General features: G+C 40.5%; 1 protein-coding gene across 1 annotated transcript in view; it reads right to left on the bottom strand.

The window, feature by feature from the left end:
* Positions 1 to 24,618, bottom strand: part of LOC116291215 (dynein beta chain, ciliary-like) — a 35,314-nt gene that overhangs the window by 3,931 nt on the left and 6,765 nt on the right. The window contains exons 10-52 of the mRNA XM_089031577.1: positions 23,438 to 23,506; positions 22,873 to 22,999; positions 22,150 to 22,414; positions 20,975 to 21,144; positions 20,765 to 20,839; positions 18,851 to 20,437; positions 18,058 to 18,528; positions 17,850 to 17,941; positions 17,479 to 17,605; positions 16,903 to 17,055; positions 16,129 to 16,362; positions 15,495 to 15,787; positions 14,959 to 15,115; positions 14,613 to 14,875; positions 14,046 to 14,433; positions 13,770 to 13,886; positions 13,364 to 13,496; positions 13,107 to 13,234; positions 12,594 to 12,742; positions 11,933 to 12,215; positions 11,521 to 11,694; positions 11,139 to 11,447; positions 10,824 to 10,991; positions 10,144 to 10,305; positions 9,991 to 10,068; positions 9,621 to 9,782; positions 8,888 to 9,081; positions 8,387 to 8,549; positions 7,787 to 8,053; positions 7,155 to 7,316; positions 6,840 to 6,968; positions 6,127 to 6,384; positions 5,627 to 5,878; positions 4,566 to 5,153; positions 4,187 to 4,422; positions 3,951 to 4,073; positions 3,604 to 3,808; positions 2,585 to 2,890; positions 1,973 to 2,143; positions 1,444 to 1,566; positions 1,037 to 1,230; positions 491 to 698; positions 122 to 190 (exon numbers count right to left, since the gene is read on the bottom strand). Coding sequence (XP_088887703.1) covers positions 122 to 190; positions 491 to 698; positions 1,037 to 1,230; positions 1,444 to 1,566; positions 1,973 to 2,143; positions 2,585 to 2,890; positions 3,604 to 3,808; positions 3,951 to 4,073; positions 4,187 to 4,422; positions 4,566 to 5,153; positions 5,627 to 5,878; positions 6,127 to 6,384; positions 6,840 to 6,968; positions 7,155 to 7,316; positions 7,787 to 8,053; positions 8,387 to 8,549; positions 8,888 to 9,081; positions 9,621 to 9,782; positions 9,991 to 10,068; positions 10,144 to 10,305; positions 10,824 to 10,991; positions 11,139 to 11,447; positions 11,521 to 11,694; positions 11,933 to 12,215; positions 12,594 to 12,742; positions 13,107 to 13,234; positions 13,364 to 13,496; positions 13,770 to 13,886; positions 14,046 to 14,433; positions 14,613 to 14,875; positions 14,959 to 15,115; positions 15,495 to 15,787; positions 16,129 to 16,362; positions 16,903 to 17,055; positions 17,479 to 17,605; positions 17,850 to 17,941; positions 18,058 to 18,528; positions 18,851 to 20,437; positions 20,765 to 20,839; positions 20,975 to 21,144; positions 22,150 to 22,414; positions 22,873 to 22,999; positions 23,438 to 23,506 — 9,982 coding nt within the window. The remainder of the gene's footprint in view (positions 1 to 121; positions 191 to 490; positions 699 to 1,036; positions 1,231 to 1,443; positions 1,567 to 1,972; positions 2,144 to 2,584; positions 2,891 to 3,603; positions 3,809 to 3,950; positions 4,074 to 4,186; positions 4,423 to 4,565; positions 5,154 to 5,626; positions 5,879 to 6,126; positions 6,385 to 6,839; positions 6,969 to 7,154; positions 7,317 to 7,786; positions 8,054 to 8,386; positions 8,550 to 8,887; positions 9,082 to 9,620; positions 9,783 to 9,990; positions 10,069 to 10,143; positions 10,306 to 10,823; positions 10,992 to 11,138; positions 11,448 to 11,520; positions 11,695 to 11,932; positions 12,216 to 12,593; positions 12,743 to 13,106; positions 13,235 to 13,363; positions 13,497 to 13,769; positions 13,887 to 14,045; positions 14,434 to 14,612; positions 14,876 to 14,958; positions 15,116 to 15,494; positions 15,788 to 16,128; positions 16,363 to 16,902; positions 17,056 to 17,478; positions 17,606 to 17,849; positions 17,942 to 18,057; positions 18,529 to 18,850; positions 20,438 to 20,764; positions 20,840 to 20,974; positions 21,145 to 22,149; positions 22,415 to 22,872; positions 23,000 to 23,437; positions 23,507 to 24,618) is intronic.

Below are 24,618 nucleotides of genomic sequence, written 5' to 3'. Positions count from 1 at the left end.
AATAACAAGCGGTCTGAAATGGGAAGACATTACACCCAAGGTAAAGAGGTCCCATGATCCTAGTGAATATTGGATGAGGCATTTTTTTAATACGTGTATGACATCATGATAACTGTCTAACCTGTAAGATGACCCAATGGCCTTCCTTGGATGCTAAAGTTAGACATTGCTCAGCAACGATTTCTTGACCCTGAAATAATAATAAAAGAAAAAGTTAATAAAAATTACCATAAGATTTAGAAACAACAGTCAATACTTTTATTTGTTTGTGTAAACGGAGCGGAACCTTTTATCTTAGTCTTAAAATCCTAGTATAGACGATGACGGTAATTATAAATGATAAGATTTTGATGATATGGTTAATGATGATAAAAATGATGACGGTGATAATAATAACAAGAGAGAAATAACGACGATAAAATATACCAGTAACTACAAACCCGTTAATCAATACTCATAATGATACTTAGATCAAGAGTCAAGCACTCACCTGTCCAAGAGAGACGTTGTGGAAGTTCTTGTTATCAAATGTTTTACCGAGCTTTTTGCCTAACGCTTCTACGTCCTTTAAGGGATCGACACCAGGGGAGAGGATGAAGAAGATTGGAGTACTTTGAGAACTTTCCTCGTATGACCGAGCAAACTCCAAGGGAGCATCTTCTACGTATTTATGGCCCAGTTTTTCTTCCACAAAGTTACTGAAAGTTGAAAAAGGAAAAATAAGGCAAACACGAAAATGTATTTTCAGTAGGATATGTTAAAAGGAAGGAAAATGCTCTAAAGATTCTGTCTGGGAAATTAGAACATACACAAAGTAAAAGAGAAAGATAGATGGAAGGAAGGAAGGAAGGAAGGAAGTAAAATAGTGAAAATCATGGTAAAAACAAGGCACAAGAGGAACAGAAAATAAATTAATCATTTCGACATGAAATGACAAGGAAAATGAAAACACATCACACTCCACTTAACTACAAGTGATTTAAGATTAAAGTGCTCATCAACCTCCTTTAAAATAAAAATAAGAAACCCCTCTTACCTGACAGCGTAAGTCATTCTGTCGGGTCTTAATGCTCTCATTATGCAGAGTTTCTGAAGTGCTGTCTTGTTTTTCCATTCCTGGGGGAATTTCTCCTTCTCTGGGCACTCGCTCTCCACAAACTTTTTCCATCGCTTGGCTGAGCCTTCGATATCTCTATCCAGGTTACGGAATTCTTCCATGTTACTCAAAGCCTTAAAAATTGCAAACAAACTTAATTTATACGTAACTGGAATAAGGTAACATTTGGAAGAAAAACTATTTTGGGTTCCAGATTGGCATGTGTCCGAGTTGTGATTAAGCAAGAAAGCACTTTGACTGTGATGGTTTTTAAATGGCGCGTGCAGCATTCGTAAACACACATAAAATCAGCCTTTTGAGAGGCAATATAATACTGAAATTGCTACCTTGATTCCTCCCCAGCAAAGGTTATTTAAGAAGTCCACCGGGCTGGTCACGTTCATGACTGCAGGGAAACGTAACAAGAAGTCCAACTCATGAGGAATGATCTCCTTTTTCATCAGAAGAACCTACACACAAAATGGATTAGAATAAAAGAAAGTTGAAACAAATATAAAGTTCAGTGCATGTGAGGGTGAATATATTAAAACTAACAATGAACAACAACTAGTAAGAGTCAAATACAGAGAAGGGAATGAATAAATGAGAAAGAAACAAAAAGTGTAGAGAGCGATAGACAAAATGAGAGAAGCTCAGTAAAACAATGGGAAGAAAATTAGGAAGAAAGTGAAATGAAAACAAGCACTGAGTAAAAAAAGGAGAAATAAATGAGTAGAAAAAGGAGAGAAATCCAAGGAAGGAAGGGAATGAAAAACAAAACGAGCAACAACAATTAAATAAATAAATAAATAAATAAACAAACAAACACACACACACACACACAGACCAGAATACCGAGACAAAACGAAATAATACCTGGAAAGCCACTTGAGCAGTAAAGATAAGCTTGTCTTTCTCAAACAGACCTCGTGTGGTGTAGATAAATACCGAGTATGTAATACAGTCTATCAGATTAAGAACACGAGCTTTGACCTCCTCAGCTGCTTCTGCACGTGAAATAGCAGTTTGGAAGACCACACTGAAAGCCTGTTTAAAAAAAATACAACAGAAACAATGTTAAACGCGTAGAAATTGGGACAAAATGTACCCTCAAGTTCAAGTGCAAGTTTTATCATAAATTGTATTTAGGTTTACACATGCCCACCAACCTGCAAATAGTAAGACTAATCTAGGCAAGATGAATGGTAACATTTTTACAAATGCAATCTAACTGTCAAACGAATACGAATTCAAGTACAATATAAATCTATTGATTAATTATTAGAAAACGAAAGATTTTTCCCCCCTTTGATAATATAATAATATCTTGAGACGATGTAGAGTAAAGATAATAAATAAATAAATATATAAAAAAGGAAAGTTATTATTAAGCTAATGCAAACTATTATAATCTATATGTTTTAAAATTATTTCTATAATTGGTGAAACTTATCAATCACCCGGGCCTTGCACACCAGAGGTTCTTACCTTGAGTGAAAACTGGTACATAGGGTTGATCTTGTTCAGGTCGTTGAGGATAAAGTAGAGCAAGGAGGCCCTGGCTGCTGCTGGTCTGTAGGCCTCACGTGCCTCGTTGATCTTGACCTCTGTTATCTTTGCTTCTCCTACTTGTACCTCTATCTCTGCTGCGGTTCGTTTGGTTGTCTCAAGGTTCTCTACCAGGGCGTAGTCACCTAGGAAGTTACCTCCTGCAGCTGAGAGACGCGCCAGTAGAGAATCCTCGAGTTCTTTTAGTTTTATGGTGAAGGCGTTTTGCTGCTGGGTGAGTTTAGCCTGAAGAAAAAAAATTATAAATTTCTCGCGCGGTGATTGGTTATTTTTTTATCATCAATAAGAGCGCTCTTTCCTTTGTTTTGATCACTAAAAGCGAAAAGTTTTTATCGCTACCCCTCGTGGATCCACACTACCTTGACAATGTGATGATGCAATTTATCGTCAATAAGAGGACAGACAGACAGACACACACACACACGCACACACACACGCACACACACACACACACACACACACACACACACACACACGCACACACACACACACACACACACGCACACACACACACACGCACACACACACACTGATGTAAATTTGTTAATTCGATTCATGTTGTAAGACCAATAAACTCAGATTAGTGTTAACGCCAAAGAACACTTCACAGTATTTTGGACTCACATAAGAAGGAATGCGCGTATAAATGGGGAACGTCTTACGCTATTACTTTGGGTATCGTAAAACAAAAATAAGTAAATTTTCCTTGTTTTACGGGGATAGCAAATAATAGCCAGTGCAGTGGATAACAAACTCGTGGCTCTCATTCCATGTTAAAATTGAAATTTAGAAAATGCCTTTTGCGCAACTCACTCACATGATGGCAAGTCCGGGGATTAAACCCATGATTCGAGCTGTGAGAGGTGGCGCATTAGCAGCGCACTGCAGACACCACCCTGCTTCCCATGTGCGAACCATACTATACCGACTTATCCTACCTTGGTCTCCTCTAGATCGGGTCTTTCCTTACGCACCACGTCAGCCAGCAACTGATCTTCCAGACCTTCTCGGGTGACGGTGAAGTTGATGAGGGTAGTCTGTGCTTGCATTTCGGGTTTGTAATGAGGATTGGCAAGTTTGGTTTGTAGAATGAGACGGAAGTCGGGATGGTACTCCACCTCTTTGTCGCCCATCTTAATGGCCCTGAAACCAAGAAAATCATTATAACGATGTGAAATACTAAGGGCGTACCACCTAATACAACGTAAATGACCTTGTTATACTTTGACTATCCTCCTAAGGAATACAGGATACAAAATAGATCGATTATTTCATATAGCCTCACCTTCCCTTCTTGATCGTGTTACGGCCAATCAGGGGATCCAAGACTGCGTCTACGTTTTCTCCCATGTTTTCGATCAACATGCAGTCACCATTAGAAACAGCTCGCTCGATGGTGTCCAGGTATCTAGAACGAAAAGTAGGACATGAAGGTGCTTCACTTATTTTTGTTGGCATTGTTTGAGATATGACTGACCGAATGATCAGTAACCGACCGACCGTTACTCGACAGCATCTTACCCTTTCTGTCCTAGCCGCACTACACGTAGGTCAGCTCCCTCGCGAGTTTTAATCCACTTGATGCCCTGTAACTGAGGATCGATCATGAGTGGCCAACGTTCACAGTTGGTCAGGATCGTGGCGTTCTCGGTAGACATTCTGTCACTCGGAAGAGCTTCGTTATTCCATTGCGCGATAGTAGCGTTGTCAGTAAGGAGGCTTAGTGGATCAAGGCCTTCAGTGATTGGAATCTTTACCTAATTTATCAACAATAAAAAAGGTTGCAGAATGATTAGTAAAATAATTCCCGTCAAGACTAGAGGAACATAATTGTTCCACAGTTGAGTATTATAACCAGAGATTCATACGCATGGATACTAGAGTTACTCTATAGTCTTACCGATTGAGAATTGATGAACTCAAGCCACTTGTTGATGAGATTATCCCTGTATCTCCTGGTAAAGCAGCCTTGATACGACACAAACGCCGTGGTCAGCAATACATCACCAGGTAGAGTCTTTTCCTGGATCTTAAAATTCGCCACCGATTCGCCCCAACGTACATTCTCAGAAGCCAGCCCACCAACCAGCCTGTTTGCTAGTTCAATTGTCTTAGCAGTTGTTTCTGCTTCCTGCTGACATTTCAGTTTTTCTGCTGTAGCCTTCTCGAATGCGGCGGTAAGTTCGGCCAAGTTCTCATCCAGCTCGTTAATCTTGGCTTTAATCTTGGCAAGTTTGTCTTCTGCGGCGGCCAATTCAGCATTAGCGGCAGCCAGAGCCTTTCTCTTGGGTTCGACATCACAGAAGATTCGATAGAATTGAACAATGTTGATGACCCAAGCGCAAAGACCACCGGCGGCTAGAGATTTGGTCTTGATAAAATCAGCGCTGAATTCTGGATCGTCAAGGTATGGTTGCACTGCTTTGAGGTTGTTATCGTGGATGTTTTCTTTGTCATAGTTGATCAGTTGATCCAAGAACTGATCGACCTGTGCGCCATCAGATAAGACACAAGAGAGAATTACTATCTAATGATACTTCCTCAAACTGAATGTCCTAATAGTCGGTATCAACAGGGCCTCTGACTCTGAATTGAGTGCGCAAGCAAAATTAAGGGAATGCACAAATGGGTAATAGGTAATAGGACTATATGTCTGTCCAATTTAGAAATAATTGGATGAAAAAAATTCTGAGGACTGACAAAATTGGAAGAGGCCGATGGCCGAGGTTTCGGTTTTACAGTAGTAATTATTGGGAAGAAAATTTCAAGACCACTGGCGCAACTAGCTTAGTGTTTGTTTGTTGAAGTGTGTCTGCTTAATAGAAGGTCCGCTTAATAGAAGTATCACTATACATTTTGTAACCGCTAAAACCAGGTTCTAGCTTTAGTCATTTGCTTTGTGCATTGAAATTGGATACCTGCGCACTACAGTAAACTGCCCTAATCCTTTGATCTACCTACCTTGGCCATCATGATTTTAGCATTTTTCCAGCTACGGTCTTTTGGGATTTTAGAAGATGGAGCAAGGAGGACCATTACAGCTGATGTGACGTTAACTACAGCACCTGGTGGCGATCCGAAGGACTTCAGTTCTGTTAAGTTGTTTTTGTTCAGGGTGTTTAAAGCTTCTTGAGCCGCAAGCAAAGCTGGTTCAGCCTTGGCTAAGTCTTCTTCGCAGGATCTTTGCTTCTCAGATACATCTTTTGCAATAACCTAGAACCAGTAATAATCAATGCTTATCAGTATAATGTGTACTACAGCAATAAAAGATAGAGTAAATTCCTTGAAACGTTCACATTTTTAAACACTCTCACGTTCGAAGACCAAAGGAAACTTTTTGTAAGAACTTGCAAAACATCTTTCTATCTTTCTCCCACCCACCCCCCCCCCCCCCCCCCACCCTGTTCTCTACTGGATTTGATATCTACTAGAACACAATAGATAACTTGCACTATACACACCTGGACTTTCTTTTCCTCACCGTCAGCAAAAGCCTTCTCTTTGCTGACTTTTTCCGTTTCAACTCCAACTTTGGCGATCAGTTTGTCCGCATCTTCGTTCTTCTGTTTCAGTTCAACTTCTTGGGAAGCAAGCTTTGCCTTCAAGTCGTCTACTTGTTGTGCGGTGCTTTGGAGTTTAAGTAAACCGTTCTCTAGACGTTCGGTCTTCTGTGCAAGTTCTTTGGACTTCTTCTTCAGTAGGTTACGATAAAGGTTGATCTGTAAAAATTACAGGGTTTAGAAAGATCATTAACTCAGTAACTTACCCTAACCTCTGAACCTGAGCAAATATTCAGGATGCGTCGAGGAGGTGGGAAACTCGAAGCGGACAGGCTACAGACTCGCATTCAGAGAACACAATTGCAAATATTATCAAGAAAATTTAAAGCTACAATTATTAGCGGTCAACCGTGTTGTTGACGCTCATGGGAAAAGAAGAACTGGCGCAAGGTGACTGTTTAGCATATTGATTGTAACTATTACATATCCAGCATTTATTCTCCATTATGGTCGACATCAGTGTATGGAAAAGTCATAAATAAAAACCATATTAGTGGACTCGCTCCTTCGCGATAAGATATGGAAACTCGTGAGTATAAACCTTATCAAGCTCTTAACATGTGATAGTCTTTCTCTCTATAGCTTTAACATAGTCATAGCAAAACAGAGCGCACCTGTTCAAGGAAACTCTTGGGTGTAGTATAGTTGTACCGTCTTTCGTTGCTGAGGTAGGCCTTACTCTCTTCGTTGACACTAGTATGGACGAAAGACATGAAGTCTGCCACAGATGGTCTGATTTCAGTCTACAAGGATAAAGAACCAGCATGTAAGCACGTATAGACTTGGGCTGAGTCAAGGGAGTTACTATAAGCGAAGAGTAGAACGGCATCACAAATGACTTAGAGGGGTATTGGAGAGTAAGGTTAGAATCTAAGATTAGAATACATAGTGGGACCAGACCAAGACCCCAAGATGGTTAGATAACTTACATCTAGTTGATCCAAATCCTCAATGAAACGTTTGCTGACAGAAACCAAAGCCTCTTGAGGCCATTCGTGGAACCAATCAATAGCAGTGCAGTTAGTAACGGCAGGGAACTTACGACTACGAACACGTAAGGTTGAACCAACAGGAGAGAAACACAGAACGACCTAGTAAAAGAAGAATCAATCGCATTAGATCCATATATCAACATATCATATACTCCAGCTCAATGCGCGATGCATTATGTGTCACCCCCCCCCCCCCCCCCCCACACACACACACACACACTTCTAGCTGATCTCAAATGGTGACGTACAAAATAACGTCACTGCAAAACTGAGGTGACAAAAAGCTTGCGAAAATTGAACAGCGAAAAATAAAAAAACATGCCCACTACTGCAATAAAAATATAAAACTCATTGATTATTGCGTCGCTGTTATCAAAAGCTTTTTAGCAACGTCTCTTTTTTCATTTGGTGGTGGCCTGAAAATCTATAATTTTAAGAGGAAAAGTGAAACATCAGTTTTGACATTTTTTCCGATTCTGATTGCCTAACACTCTTTCTCAGATCAGCTGGCTAGTGTTTAGGGTACGAGATGCCAAGCAAGTGATCCTTATACGCTTTTGAGCTTATACCTTAAGGTTTCGTCGGACGCGTTCAATAAAAAACATCCAGCAATTTTCTCTTGTGTCTTGTAATCCAGCACCTTTGACCTCATTCCTGACGCCTGATATTATATTTTCTACTTCATCGTCGGGGAACAAGCCAGGAATCTCACCAGATGCTAGTAAGTCATTAATCAATACCAAGAAGTTCTCTTCAGGGATCTGTGCGTCTGTTAGTAAGAATACGGTACCAATGTTCTTCCATCCCGCTTTGATACACAGAGCTGCTAAATCGGCCTACGATTAAATAAGGTAAAAATTGAAATTAGACATCCATCAAGCAACATGTCACAGGTAGCAACTTTTTCTGCGATAATAAAGAAAAAAATTAAGGACTATAAAATAATATCTTATTGATCCTCGTGCCACTGCAAGCAATGGTGTGAACGTGATTATACGTGAAGTTTACTGCGCAGAAAACTGTTACAACGGTGTTTCTCATGGTGCATTTTTGTGTTGTTGTTGTTTGTTTGGTTTTTTTTTTATTTTTGTGGGTTTTTTTTAGTTTTTGTGGTGCGCGCAATAGTTGTACGGTGAAAGAAGTGCTACAGAGTGGAAGGTAGTACACACCTTCATGTCTGGAATACTGTAGCCCTTTCGGAGAGTAATCTGGAAAACATCAAGTGAGCTGATAAATGCTGCCAGTCTGGCTAAACTCTGTTTACCGCTGCCACCAACACCGACGAGAAGAGCATTACCACGTGGGGCCTCTAGGATACGGTTAATACGACACCTGAAAATAAGCAACCAATGAATCAGTCATCCATCAATCACTATATACAATCAAACCCTTATAGTTTGACTCAATTACGAAGCCACTCAATGTATTTAATTTGGGACCGTCTCCTTCCGGGTGACTTGTGGCAAATCAGTTTTTTTAACCATCTTCAGGATTTCTATTCTTTTTTACTCAAGGAGTTCCCAGGATTTCATCGGGGTTTTTTTTTCATGGGGGAGGAGAGGTGTTGATAATAGTTTTGAATGTGATAACTTACAAACAGTTTTAATGGTCATTCGAGGATGTGATACACAAGATGGATATTTTAACGGACCAGATGATGAATAACTTACACATGCTGCATGGCATCTTCAAAGAGCACGAGGTTCATGACAGCATTAACCTCGTTGTGATTGTCCAGTGCTTCAACAAGTAGTTTACTTAAGTGATCCCAGTCTGGTACTGGAAGATACTTGGGGTCACCGATACCCGAAGCGAAATGGCAGTACAGGTTGGGCTTGGCAGCGATCTGTTCTTCGTCCAAGTCCTAAGCAAATTAGAAGGTCACAGCGTTAAGAGACAATTAAATTGAAATTGAGATACTTAGATGAGAATAAAGGTTGGCTGACTTTATCTGTAGCGAAGAAGAAGGACAAGGAGAATGGTTGCGTGGGACAGTAGTTCGACAGTAATAGCTCACAGATCGTATTTCAATTTTGCGGAGGGAGGAGAACCCGCGCAGATTTCGGAAAAAGACCCTTGAATCAAGGTTGAGACCTAACAGATTAAACTGTTCTCACACGTAATGCCGAGTTGAGGAATGAAACCCGAGACTCAAGAGGCAAGTGCACTTCAGCTACGCTACCCTCGATTCACTGCTTTGTGCTTGGATGGCTAGTAACGACCAGGTGCCCGTTGTGCGAAGGGTGGATAGCGCTATCCAACGAATAAATCTTTATCCAGTGGATACATGAGGTCGGTGCTGTTATCCATTCAATTTATCCACAGGATAAGATTTTTTTGTCGGATAGCGCTATCCACCCTTCGCACAACCGGGCCCAGAACATAACATCTCCAAATACGTACCTCAAAGAATTTTTTTGTTATGTCCATTTGTAATTTATCGTACATTTCAATGTCTTTCTCATCGACGAACTTGTCCCTATATACTCGATCACATTCGTGCATCCACAGACGTACGAGGTCTATGGGGGTCTTCACGCACTCTGGGGTACTAAACAAAATACCCTGCAAAAAAATAAAATAATAATAACAAATAAATAAATTAATTAATTAAAATATTTTCTACTAAACCGCTTTCTTATTTTTGATACAATAAAACAATTATCTTTAAACCCTTCTTTGCACCTTCAAAAGTCAACTTATTTAGCTTCTTAAAATCTTAAGATCCGATCAAGTGTGCACTTCTGAAAAGGTTTTACCGAAACAAGCTTACCTGGAATATGTTGGAAAGATCTCGAAGGTTGAAAATGTAATGGAATTTGATGGCTGTTGGCAGGAATGTGCTTGTAATCTGCAAAATACACAGGATTTTGTATTATTTGTTTTAGAATACCAGTATTCCGTCATCATTATGTGCTTATCCTACCTTCTGATTGAGAGCAAGAGCAGCGTCTAGTAGTTTATCGGTGATTTTAGCAACAGAAGCAGCGAATGCATGAACCTTCATATAGCCGTTTAGAATACTGAGGTAGACAGTCTTGAGGGCATCAAGGCCAGGGAAACTAATAGCAAAGACTGCAAAATGACGCTGGAAATAAATAAATAAATAAAAAAGACGATTAATATCTTGTGTTTTTCTATTGCTTATTTTTGAACCAATACGGCAGGGAATGTATCGTGGTACCGGTAATAGTACTGGTGGTGCTAGTAGCAGTAGTGGTTGTTGTGGTGGTGGTTGTGGTTGTGGTGGGGTTGTTGAAGTGGTAGTGGTAGTGGCAGTGGCAGTGGTAGTGGTAGTGGTAGTAGTAGTTGTAGTGGTAGTAGTAATGGTAGTAGTAGTAGTACTAGTAGTGGTGGTGGTGGTGGTGGTGGCGGTGGTGGTAGTAGTGGTGATATTAGTAGTACTGGTAGTAGTAGTAGTGTGGTCAGTGGTGGTGGTGGTAAAGATGGTGATGGTGGTTGTGAGTGTTGATAGTGGTGTTTTTTGGTGTTTTTGGTAGTAGTGGTGTTCGTAATGTCAGTGATGAAGTAAAACATGAAACGACCACCACTATCACAACCCTTCTCAAATCAATAGCAACCGCATTCTAGTTACTCTATAGTTACCTGAAGTCGTGGATTAATGGTGAAGCTACCAGCTGTTGGGTTCATGCAGGCTATATATTGTGTATTGCCTACATCTTTCAAGGTCAATTTGGTTCGATCGTACCAGTGATGGTAGTCTAGATGTTGACGAATCAGCGTGTGAGGCTGTACTGTACCATATGTGTCCACCTAGAGTAAGAAGGAATATTCTCAACATTCACTTAAAAGGTTTGATTTGAATATAATCACGGAAAAATTTACTCCTAAACTAAACATTTTTCACAATCAAACAGAAACAAAGTTTGCTTTCGGCTAAAGAAACCAACCATGACCTACCATAGGCATGTTCATATCGTCGATGAAGTAAATTAGCTTTTTATTTCCTGGTGGTCCATAATTACGTCCTGCCTTCTTCTCCAGTGGTTTTTCTAGTACACCCTGCAACATGGCCGAGGTGGTGTAGTAGTTGAATGGTACGTTGGCTACCATGGTAACGTCAGAGTCCAACGATTGGAAGTAGTCGTTGACTAATACTGTCTTTCCTGTACCGGCACTACCCACTAACATTACTGGTCTTTTCTTGGCCATCAGTAAATCCATGAAGAATCTGACACGGGTTGTTTCTGCCGTGTGGACGAGCACAGCCTTAAGGGGAATAACGATATATGATTTAGAATAATGTTTTATACTAGCAAGTCACAGGTGAGGTTAGTTTTACCTGTAATGGTATTTCAGGGTCTAACTCGAAGCGAGGCACACTTTCTGTCCAGGGAACAAATTTCTTGGTTTCCTGGTCGATAGAGTAATCAAAAACCGTACCAGCAGAAGGAAATTTGATGGTCTTGAACTCGGTTACCCACCATTTAGAGAACTCCACACGATAGTCAATCAACTAGAAATGAAAAAAATAAACGATCTGATCGATGAAATACGAAACACACAATGCACCAAATACACCAAGCAAGGTTACGATACGCTAGAAGTGGTACTGTACACTGAAAAAATTCCTAAACATAGAATGTGGGGTCCCACAATTTCATGTTGAAGGAGCTGGTCACCGGGTTTTGGCACTAGATTTAGGAATTTCTTCTTGCGCACAAGAATGCAAACGTAATTTCTCCTGGTCTCACCTGATCTTGGAACATAGCACCTCCAAAGGCCCACACAGCAGCAAACACGAAATACAGCTCGTACAACTCCTTATTGCAGTCGGGAGGAGTATTTTCAGGCGTCAGTAGACATTCCAGCAAGTAACAGATCATGTTAACCATGGTGATGTCGGGTATTGGAGTGATCTTTTTAAAGCGCACCCGCAGCACGTCAAGGCAGACCGGTACGTATTTGTCAAACAGGATTTGAAGATTGGCCTTCTCTGATTGCACCTCACGGGTGTCAATCCAACTGGATACGTATCTATGGTAACAATAAAGAGGTCGCTGTCATTTCTGGTCTTGCGTACGTGTGGAATTCACAGCTGAATGGTAAGTTTTCTATCATGAAAATGTCAATATGGGGGATTGCACATGGGAAGGGGAGAGACGGTGTTTGCCCCTCACTGATAACGAGATTTGTGACATAAATACATTCAGCAGATTGTTACCAAGCATACTCAAATCAGAAACCTCTAACAAGTTCATTGGCTGTGACACAGCGATGGTAAGACTGCATTCATAAGGTTTTTCTTCCTTCCTTTCACTTGTATCATTATACCTGCATGCTAGCATTGTCGACAAGCTTCGTTTATATTTTTTAGTATTCACACAATATTTCATAAAGTTTCAAACCACTTACGGATTCCAGCCGACATCTGCATAATTCAAGAAAAGAATTCCAGCACGCGATACTGTTGCGGGTGTTGCAGTCTTCAGGTGACCGATCTCAAATAGTAGTCTCATGGAGGGGGTCAGTGGGACACGCTCATTACTGGCCAGTGTCAAAACCTGTAATCAACATCACGAGATGTTAGTTTATGGGTTTTACATGACCCAAGCCTACAACTTTAATCATGATGGTTTAATACCGTCCAATAGAGCTCTTTACCGTAGATGTATTGTGTCATTCTTTTGAGAATGAGAATCATTTTCTTGAGAATGGGATTCTTTGGTTCAGTTGTATTCATATTCATAAAATATGTCTTTTTATGCGCAACCGTTAAATAAAGAAATGATTCTCTAGGGGATGATAGATGTTTTGAAAATGGGAAACCTTGTGCCATATCTCCCAGCAGAAACTAATGAGATAGAGGAGATGCCAAAGGTAACCCAATACTTTAATCACGATGTCTTCATAAAATAGAATATTTACCTTGTTGTCGTCCATGACAGTGTTGAGGGATTCAATCCACATGGGATCAATGTCACCATCAAGAACGATCCATTTGGGGGAGTCAGTGGCAATGTTAGACAAGTCACGCATGGTGGTGGAAAACAGACCTGTATGCAACAAAAAGAATGTCACGTCATACAGTCATCATTCAGCGTCACGCAAGGGTACTGATTGTGTCACAAAACCAAGCCTTGCATAAAATCAAAGTTACAATGTACTGAACAAAATCTACCTACCATCTTTCCATTCTCGAGTAGCTGGGTTGATGAAGCCAAACAATTCGTCTGCTGTCACAGCCTTAGGGTTCAGGTCGTGTAATAAAGGCTTTCTCTTTTGATTCTGGTAGGTCTTATTCAAAGTACGGATGACCTAATAAAGACATAATTAAATGCACCTTAAAAATTTTCCGGATAGGCTTTTTTGTGCTGTGGAGTACTGTGGAGAAATTTTCTTTCCGTTGATAGGGAGATCTCGGTTTTGGTTCGGGTTGATATATAACAAATGAAATTGCGATAAACATTTCAAGTGTACTTTTGTGGGAAACTTCATGGGCAGTTTTCTTTGAAGAATTCATCATCATCTTTTATCAAATATTTATTATCCCTTAATATGAAATTCTCAATCAAAAGATATCGTACGTACCTGTGTTTTGCCGGTTCCAGCAGGGCCAAGAACAAATACAGAGTGACGGACTGCTAAGAGCTCTTCCAACTGCACCACCTTTAGAATGAAGCTGTCTTCTGGTTGAAGTTTAAGATCCTGGGGAAAAAACGTAATTTCAACGTCAATCATCAGAGATATAGCGAACGTAAATGTCTACTTCCTTATTGGTGCTAAGGTACCCTATATACAACCGTCGGATATACAGTGAAATAATAATATATAATAATAATAACTTAGTTATATATTTCAACTTACCAAGGCTGATCTCTTGACCAGAGCCTCAAAGTCCATATCTCTCTTACGGGGTACATCCAGTGCTGGGAACAAGTCCCCAATAAGTCCCATAAAGATAGGAACATCATCTGTTACGATTTTTGGAATGTTAAAGTCACGTAAGGCCCTCATAAGCACCTGATCTTCTGGTCTCTGTCGGTCGGATCGTTTAAGGGAACCGGCTACGACCAGGACGGATTTGATTGCACGTAATCCCCAATCGTAATGGTCCTGTTTTGAGAGAAGCTCTTTGCAAAGCGAGTATAGGGTGATGAACTTTCTGGCTAAAGCACGAGCCTCGATGAAACCCTCAGCCACCAACATGATTTCGCAAATCAGTTCAAAATCAGGTACCACCATAGCACATGGACTGTAGGTAAAATAGTAAATAAAGGTCATGTTAAGTTATCATTGTGCACGGTTTTACAAACTTTAGCCAGACACATTTCGTAATAATTCAACGCAGTTCAGCTATCAAGACAGGAGACAACAGCACACATGAACTGAGAATAGGTTACACTTAGTGGAATGCGCATCATTCAATCTTACCGGAAAAGAGCTTTGAGATTCTCTGGTAGCTCTGTACGACCAGCATAACCAGGATTCATAGTGATGAACAGTCCAACTGTCGGAACAAGGGAGATGTCTTCCCCTTGGAAGATGAAGCGTTCCTTCTTATCTCTGATGGCGTCTTGAATAGACTTGACTTGCACAGCAATGACAGATAACACCTCCACAGAGATACGGTTGAACTCATCAAAACAACCCCATGCTCCTGTCTGGGCAAGTCCTTTGTAGATGTTACCACAAGACTAAGATAGATAGGTAGATACAGTCAGGAAGGTTCTTTCGTGCAATATCATTATAGATTAGTATAGCCCAATACCTAACCTACCTTATAGTCCATCTGTTCTGAGCAGTTGAAGACGTACACCATAATACCAAGTGCCCTTCCAAGATCCTTCGTAGTCTCAGTCTTTCCTGTCCCTGCAGGTCCAGCAGGAGCGCCACTCATGGTCAAATGAAGGGACTGAGTCAGAGTGATATAACATCTGAAATCATGAACAATACTTGGTAACTATCTTTGACAAAGGATACTCCCTAATTACAATAATCCTCAAGATCATAATGATCCAATTTTCCAATCATTTCAAGCTATACGAGAAGAACTCTTGGCAGCAGTACCACAAGTGATGGCAATTTTTTTTCACATATCAAGGACAGAATATTAAGATCTTTTTCACATTTTTTTCCATTCACAGTGGAAAGCATTTAAGTCACAAATCGAGGGCACGAGCCTATAAAAGTCATGTAAAGGCCTTGGTTGAAGTCTATGAAAACCTACTTCGTCGCGATGACGATTCCGCACGTACTATCGAGAAGCACTGTTAGTGCACTATGTACGCTATAGAAAGCCAAAACGTTCCTTACCTATCGGTCAAAGGTGTGATGACAAGACGTGGAGTATTACCAAGGTATTCATAGGAATACTTGAACTGTGCATCACAGATGTTAGCATAGCAATGACCAGTGGCATCGTCCCACCGATGCCTCAGTTGGCTAAGCCATAAGAATGCTTGGGCATTCTCAACTTTCTGTTGGATAAGCTTGGCCACTACGTCACGAGCATGTACGTCAATAGTACAGATAGTCATGATCTTCTGTCTGTCTCCGGATGTCAGGTCACCAATCAGCATGTTGATAAGCGTTGTCAATTGGTTTACCTAGACAGAAACAGGAAAACGTGTGGCAAGGACTATAAAAGAGCAATCGTAGTACTATAGTAAATAATTAGTCAAATCCGTGATCATCAATGCTGCATTCTGATTGGATGAGCTGCTACTAGGCTATAAGTTATATCCTACTAGTAGTGAAAAGTGCCGGCTTTGAAAACCCAAACATTAAATTTAACTTTAATTCAAAACTTGTTTGCATCTATATATTTGACGGACTAGTAGAATTTGACTAAAACAATTAGTCCTCTTGCCCTGGTGGTCCATGAGTCAATAGCTCATTCGGGCTCGAGGACTAACTGCTAATTAGACGATCATCAAGGAATGCTTACCTGTTTCTTATAATAATCTTTAAGCGCATTCTCATAGCCTTCCTCCAGTCTAGCAAAAGCGATGCCAACTTCTGTGGTCCACCAGATCTGAGTCCCGCAAAGCGCTACTTGAGCAGGGAAATCAAAGATCCATTGGTCACGTGGCTTCTCTTCGTATGATACCACAGCCTCTGATTGCTGATGTCTAACGGTGGCACGCGACGTGTCCATAACACGGTTGAGCCATACTTCAACCTAGTTCAAAAAACATCGGTTGTTAACCTCTTCCAAACTCAAATGAATACAGTAAAATTCCGGTTATAACTGTTATAAGCCCTCCCGGTTATAAGCCCCTTAATCTGTTAACGCAAATATCCTTCCAGTTATAACCCCCCCCCCCCCCCCTCCCCTCTGTTTATTAGCCCACCTTTGGTATTTCGTGTTTATTTCGTTGATGCATATTAAAAGATGACGGGAAGCCGGGTAACGAAAATGAGTAAAAGTTTTCTCTTCTTCATAGGCTCTTTTTCCTCCCAGTTATAAGCCACTCTGAATATATTAAGCCCCCCCCCCCCCCCCCCCGGTTATAAGCCCATCAAAAAAACCTTACATTACGAATAGAGGATTCTACGGGAGTGAAGTAGTCAGTAACCGCGGAGTCTAAATTCGGGGGGTTCAAGAAGGCCGCATTTTTTTTCTCAGTCACTAATGGAGATCAGTCTCCACAATTTCATGTAGAAGAGAATGACTAGACCATGTTTTTGAACAACGTTAAGGGTGTCGATAATATCATACCTGCCCAGAACAATCGCAGATCTCTTGGAACTCCACGTATTCTCCTTCTTTGCTGTACATGCCTACAGCATCTTTGGTAACATTACCTTCATCATCTTCTTTAAACTCAAGCTTTGCCATGTTGTCAAACAACTTGGACAAATGACGACACACCTACAAACACATGAAAAGGATATCGGGATTCCTGTGTTAGCAGCAACTTTGAGGCGTAGCCACTTGGTGAAACGGTGCGCGCAAATTCCAGCTATGAACAAATAGACCTCTTCGGCTCCGACGTAATGCTTTCCCATTTCAGACCACATGTCATTCCTAGAGTATCATTTCTTTGTTTAAGGTTTGCTCTCGGTTGCACATGAGAAGACACATAAATATGGATACAGCTCAAACAAAGAATCTTATTCTCAAGGGAATGGCACGTGGTCTGAAATGGGAAAACATTACCCCAAGCCGAAGAGGTCTATTGATCCACAATGGCTTCGAGTTCTTTATGACGAGTACTGAGGCTTCTTCAATTTTTATTTTAACGCTAAGACCAAGGCTCTCGTAAATATAAATATATATATATATATGACTTACCTCAACAGGCTGATTTCCTTTGGATAGAATGTCAAGTAAATCAGCAGAAGATACGAAGTAAAACCTTGGAAAGGCAAGTCTCTTGGTCTCTAGATATTCAGCAAGTGCCTTCTCGCATAGAGAAAGACTAGAAAAACAGAGTTGCGAGTTAGTATTGTTGCAATCAGGGTCTCATATTTATAAGTTATTGCGCTTTTGAGCCGCCAATACAGGCTTATATTGGCGTCTAGTTAGGAGAAAATGTATCGCGTATTGGCCGTAGTCACGCCATATCATATCTTCCATCACTAGATCACTAGATTTTCATGATTTCACGAAAATTGCTACGCTCTTGTGACTGCCCCAAACGACCCATATGACATTTTACATACTTTTCCTGGAGACGTTCTAGTTTCTCATAAAGACCAGCTCTGTTTGTACACTCAACAACGTTGGGTATTTTACCCGCCTCACTAGCAAGTTCCTGTAAGATAAAGAAACATTGCCACATTCAGTAAATGTCAACTACCATCATTTTCATACTTGAATATCCAGACACCACTGGGTTTGGAAGGATATCAAATACCGAGTATCACGAACCTTGAAGTCAGTGTCAATGCCATCGAATCTTTTTGAGTCTTCTGGCAATTGATTTCGAATATCTTCAGACCCAATGAAGATACTCTCCAAATGAGACCAAGTTCTTTGGACTTCGAACCAGATACTAATCACCGAGTCAGCAGTAGATAGCTTCTTTTGCCATGAAGTGACCTCTTCCAAGAAGTGTCCAATGTATTTGGATGTCATCAGGTTTTGCAGCTGCACTTGGTTGTCTTCAAGGGTTTCGATCAGTTCTTCACTAGATTTCAGTAGAGGTACTTTGGTTCGGAGGTGTTCTTCATACTCGAATTCCATCTGAGACCAAGTGACGTTCAGTTCTTTCAGAATCTTTTCCATGCCGAGTTCTTTGGTGGCTTTGTCAACGATACCTCGCACCTCCTCTTCGAAGTTGTGAAGGTTGAGCGCAAGTAGATCAGCCAGTGTTGCGTCATCGTCCATGACAAACTTGACCTGGTGGAAGCGTAATGAAAAATAGTAAGTATCAATTCAAGTGATTATCGGAAAAAAGACTGATTGTCAAACACGGCAAAGAAGATTTATTTTACTAATCTAAGTCAGCCGTAGTGAAATGTGCGACAAACCCGTATGGAACCCATAGCTCACATACTGACTATAAGCAAAAACACATGGATCAAAATATTGTACCTCTTGGGTCATTTACATTGCGGGCCGGTCTAGTGGTTATATGGTAGGAAAAGGTGCACACAGTGGAACGTATTGGATTTAAGGAAAACTTAGAAACAGGGGGAGTAGCAGGCGTTCGTAAACATACCTTTGTTGCCTGCATAAGTTGTTCCCAATGACGTTCTCGGATAGCAGGATTCTGTAGCTCTCCTACAGCACGCAGTGAAGTCACCATGTTCTTAACGGTTGAGTCCAGCCCAGCGAAAGCGTCCCAGGCACGCATCTCTTTATCGAGCGAACGAATCTCCTTGACGAATCGCTTACACTCCATCTCCATGTCCTCTACATTGATATCAGCCCATGCAGTCAGCTTCCACTCATCGATACTCGTACTGACCACAAACACCATGTCCCATAAGTGTTTGAGCATGAAGACTTCTTTACGACAGGCGCGCAGTTGTTTGTAATCAGGGAAGTTCACCTCGAACAGACCGGCTGACTCATGTAGAGCACCCATCTCCTTCTCCATGTTACATATTTCGCGGTTCGATTTATCCAGACGCTCGTACACATTGGTAGAGTCGAATGCAAATGGCGCCGTTTTGCGGAAATCCTCTCGGAATTCGTGTTGCTTGATGTCGAACTGACCGCATTTTCTCCTGATGATGGCAACCTCTGTGGCTTGTAGAGGAGCAACTTGTTGTTTGACAGTGACTGCGATCTTCTTGCTGTTGTTCCATTGTTCAGGAAGTTCCTGCAACTGTGTGTGCACCTCTTCTGGCATCTCTTGCCCATAGGTCTTTAGTAACTCAATCGTTTGTTTCAGAGGTTCGAACATCTCGTCAGTAGCTGACTGTCTATCCTTCACAGCCATCAGATGTCCCATGACCGCTACCAGACCATTGTAGTCACCTTCCTGGACAGTTTCAGTAAGACCAACATCTGCAACCTTGATAAACTCAGAGAGATCATTCAAGCTGTTGGTGACATGGTCAATGAGATGCTGCTTGAACATGTAGCTCCATCTCTTGATGATGTTTAACAAAGCCTGCTTGAAGGGTCGAGCATCGACTCTAAACCACGTATCAAATACATTCGTTCCTTCTACTTCTTCTACTTCCGAATAGAGCATCTCATACGTATCGATTTGCTCTTTGAACTGTTCTAACGTTGGAGGGCACTCTGGTACACCATCTTCTGTGTGTGCCTCGATTTCCTCTGCAGTCAAAACATGGTTGTACAGTAAGAATTGGCGCATGAACTCGGCCCTGTCGTCCAGCCAAAGATACGAAAAATTGTCGAAAGAACTTCGATACTCGTTGGCTTTGTTCATGATACCAGTGACTCTGTCCATCAAGTCTTGCCTCATTTCAGACAAATCAAGCATGTCTTCTACGTCAGACTGATAATTATCCGATTCGCTATGGTCGGCAAGTCTCTTCACAAGAGACGCCATCTTATAGACGTCACTCACGATGCTTTCCACCAGATCATAATATCCGTCAGACACTCCGAAATCTAACGATGGAATGAACACCAGGTCTGGTTGTTGGAGCTCAAGCTTGGCTTCGAATAAAGGAGTGCTGTTGTGTTTCAAGTCTGTATTGTCTAACAGGTAGTTAAGAGAGCAGTGGATGCAGTTAAAGAAACCATCAAGTACCATGTCATCTAGATAGTCAACGTATGCACGCCAGATGTCTGTGTTGGAATCTGCCTTGAATAACTCCAGGTTTTTCTGGAAAAGAAAATACATTGTATAGTCTGGCCTTGTACTTTTAAGCGTCAAAACCATTTAGGGACGGAGCATTACATAATTGGGGGGGGGGGGGGGTGCGTAAATCCCCCCAAAAATATCGAGCAAGCCCTTCACCTACCAAAAAAGTATGGTGCAACCTCTCCTTTCAGTAAAGAAATATCAAACAAACACAAAAACATTGCTCGCAGAGGTTGTTACGCAAAAATAAATACCCAACTCGTTAAATCCTGCAACCAACCCCTCAGTTATCTAATGGTCCATCATTTAGTAATGCTGCTAGAAATAAGTTTTGGCTAATGAAATTACCTGCAGTAAGGCATGTATTTTCTCTCCTGATTGTTCGATCACAGCGTATCTTTTATGAAGCAATGAAACACGATCCTGAAAACAAGACATAAATGCAGTTCAAATACCACGGCATGATATAATAGACTAGTTATGTATCTTGAGTGTTCCGGATAAGGAAAGGTATGGGATAATTAGGTATGGCTATGGGAATTGCATACTAGATTTTACCTCTAAATTCAAGAGACCTTCCTTTTTGCCTTCTTTTCTTTCATACAGAGGAGCCTCACTCCATTTAGTCATCAATTCACTTATAGCATCTACGTTGTCCTTAGCAGCTTGCACACGGTTTTGAAGATCATGAACCATGTCTCGAGTCTTCTCGATGTACTCCCAGGCCGCTAAAGAATACAATGAAACATGACTAACGCATCGTGATACACTACGAAATTATACATGAAGCTTGCTAACGATGACAACGGCAATGATGGTGGTGGTTGATAATGATGATGGTGTGGTGGTGGTGATGATGTTGATAACGATGATGGTGAGCATTATTTCTGACGCATGACTAACAAATCGTGATACACTAAAAAATTACATATGAAGCTTGCTAACGATGACATCGGCAATGATGGTGGTGGTTGATAATGATGATGGTGTGGTGGTGGTGATGATGTTGATAACGATGATGGTGAGCATTATTTCTGACGCATGACTAACAAATCGTGATACACTAAAAAATTACATATGAAGCTTGCTAACGATGACATCGGCAATGATGGTGGTGGTTGATAATGATGATGGTGTGGTGGTGGTGATGATGTTGATAACGATGATGTTGAGCATTATTTCTGACGCATGACTAACAAATCGTGATACACTAAAAAATTACATATGAAGCTTGCTAACGATGACAACGGCAATGATGGTGGTGGTTGATAATGATGATGGTGTGGTGGTGGTGATGAAGTCAGGATAACGATGATGGTGGGCATTATTTCTGACGCATGACTAACAAATCGTGAAACACTAAAAATTATATATGAAGCTTGCTAACGATGACAACGGCGATGATGGTGGTGGTTGATAATGATGATGGTGTGATGGTGATGATGGTGATGATGACCACTTTTCCTGTTGGGACAACAGTTCCTTTGCGAGGTTAAAAAAAGGTTGAACGTTGGACAGAAAAGATGCCGGTCTGCAATGCAAGACCAATTCTTTTTCGATAACTATATTGGAACATCAAACCGTTATTCCTACATAGAATTACTTTTATCACCTTGGAAATTACGTCACTATAAAATGGTCCCCCCCTCCCCTCCCCTTGCCAAATTATTTTAACATCACTTCGTTATGACCACAACAACGACAAGAGAATATATAAAGTTTAAAAGCCATACCATCACTGTTCCAGTTCAAGCTCTTCTCAGCCTGTTCTAGTTGGTTATCGATGTTCTGTAGCTGTCCTTCAACAAGAGGAAACTCCACGTCCAGTAAGGTCTCGCGAACTTTATTATACCATGCTACTGTTAAGTCCAGGTTAGCGCAAAACTTGTGGAATGTTTCATTCCGTGAGTAGATAGTAGTAGCACTGTCAGGGATCGTTTCCAGGGTCTCGTTTTGTGCAGTTTCTAAGTATTTTACTTCTCGAAGAACCGCGGTTAGCTGAAAGTCCACAGACGTAAATACAATTAGGTTTATTCAATGTTTCAAAGAAAATTAGGCAGCAATTGCCTTTACTGACTAGGGTGACTATATATGCTCCGCAAGACAAACATTCTGGTCAGATTCTTGGAGTCAAGTTGACACTTTTCATCACCTCGTTGGAGTCAAATCGAGAAGTTATCATTATAGATATTATAGAGATACTATATTTGTAATTCAATACACGACCACATCAGCAACGCTGTAAAACTTATCGTATTTAAATAAATATTATCATTATCATTATCATTATCATTATCATTATCATTATCATTATCATTATCATTATCATTATCATTATCAAGTTTGTGTAAAATATGCCGTATTGGCATACTCTGGATACGGAAACTCAAATTCGCTCGCTATGATCAATTCGATAATATGTTACTCTATTGAAATAAAGGTATCATGTGTCTTACATCAGGATCAAAGTTGACTTTGATGAGCTTGGTATTGGGATCTCTGACAATCAAAGGCTTGTCCAAGTTCTGCTGACATATGTGATCGACGCCTTTAGTCCACTCATTGTAAACCTCTTCATCATAACTAAACAAAGTAAAGACTGCAATTTAGTAAAAAATAGATAATTCAGCTGTACACCCTGGAATGTAATGCACTGTTGTTTTCTACACCACTGAAAATTCAGCCAATCAAAATGCAGGAAAGCAGTTGTATATTCCGCAGTATTCTACAGTTTCTTCTACTCAGGCATTACGTCTACGGTGTTTTAAATTTCTTGACTAATTTCTAATGGCGTTGGATAAAATAGTTGTACAATACTTTCTCGTGGCACACCATGGAATATCCCACTTGTCACTCGTATATAATAGGTTAGACAATGCTTTCTCGTGGCACACCATGGAATATCCGACCGTGGAATGTCACTTGAACTCAAAACTATTGTATAGCTAGTATATACGTACAGTAGTTTTTAGTTTAGCCACAAGTTTTAATCTATTCGATACATGAATACAGATTACAAACCTGGTCAATAGTTTATTCATTTCATCATACTTGTTGAATATAATCATCGCTTCTGCCGTCTCAAGAGACCTGAAAAAAATCATTCAAATATTCATATAAACTTTTTTCTCGAGCACTGATACTGACTCTCTGTCGTGTAAAAATTGATAGCAATAAATCGAATAGCGTATCCAAATATATAGACCAGAAAAAAAATACGGCCAAAGGAGTGTCCCTTACTTCTTTATACTGTAAGTTCATCACATTTTAATGACGCTAATTAAACATCATTTCAAAGTTAATGGTTTGTAAAGCTATCCGAGATAGCGAGAAAAAGAAATCCCATGCATATACTAACAACAGAGGCCAAGCATGAGATGATGGTTGAAACAGGTCCAGAATTAAAACGTTTTTCACGTTAACATAAAGTTACAGGATTGGTAAACGAACATGCATATACCTCATCCTTTATTTGGAATGTTATGATTATGAAAAGCAAGTAGATGGGAAATGTAAAAAGATGAAAGAGAATAAAGTCAGGTACCTTTTGAGAGCCTGAATGGGAGGAAAATCAGAAGCAGGCCTTTAGAGTGGAATAAGAAAAGAATAAAAGAAATGAAAGAAAGATAAAGTACTGTAGATTGATATCTGTGGAATTCCTATCTCAATGGAAGAAAATGAGAAATACTTTGAGTGTGAGGTTATGCTTGGTAAATGCAGACATCAGTTGACAGAGGAAAATACGTTTGCAGTTGAGGGAAAGAATTATGATCAGAAAAAGAAGGAATAAAAGATATAGCTGGGTTTATATCAGCTGTTGAAAGTCTTTGAATCTCATCATCTGCTTGAAATGATGATCAAATATTGACTAATAAGTGCCGTCAGCTAGAAAGAGTATTCTATTCAGCTGATGAACATCAGCAGGAAACAGGAAATGATGTCAAGTGAAACCAAGCAATAATACATTCAGTGAGAGTACATCAACGAATGTAAAACCAGAGGAAGAAAAAAGGTTGGTTTTTTTTTAACTGCTCATATTTAGTTCTATAGATGGTCATGAGCAAAGTTTAGTATCTTCAGGGAATAAACCAGATGATAAACTGTAGAACTATAATTACAGGAAGAATGTCCATTCCTGGAGCCTCATTGAGCACCCAGTAACCTCGTAGTCATATTACTGGATTCAGCATATCCAAGTACCT

This window comes from Actinia tenebrosa, unplaced genomic scaffold (assembly GCF_029948245.1).
Source record: "Actinia tenebrosa isolate PJP-AT-01 unplaced genomic scaffold, QUT_ActTen_1.0 PGA_scaffold17__23_contigs__length_9995812, whole genome shotgun sequence".
Taxonomy (NCBI): Eukaryota; Metazoa; Cnidaria; class Anthozoa; order Actiniaria; family Actiniidae; genus Actinia; species Actinia tenebrosa.
Note: the sequence above shows the minus strand (reverse complement) of the source record. Positions and strands in the feature narration are given on the sequence as shown.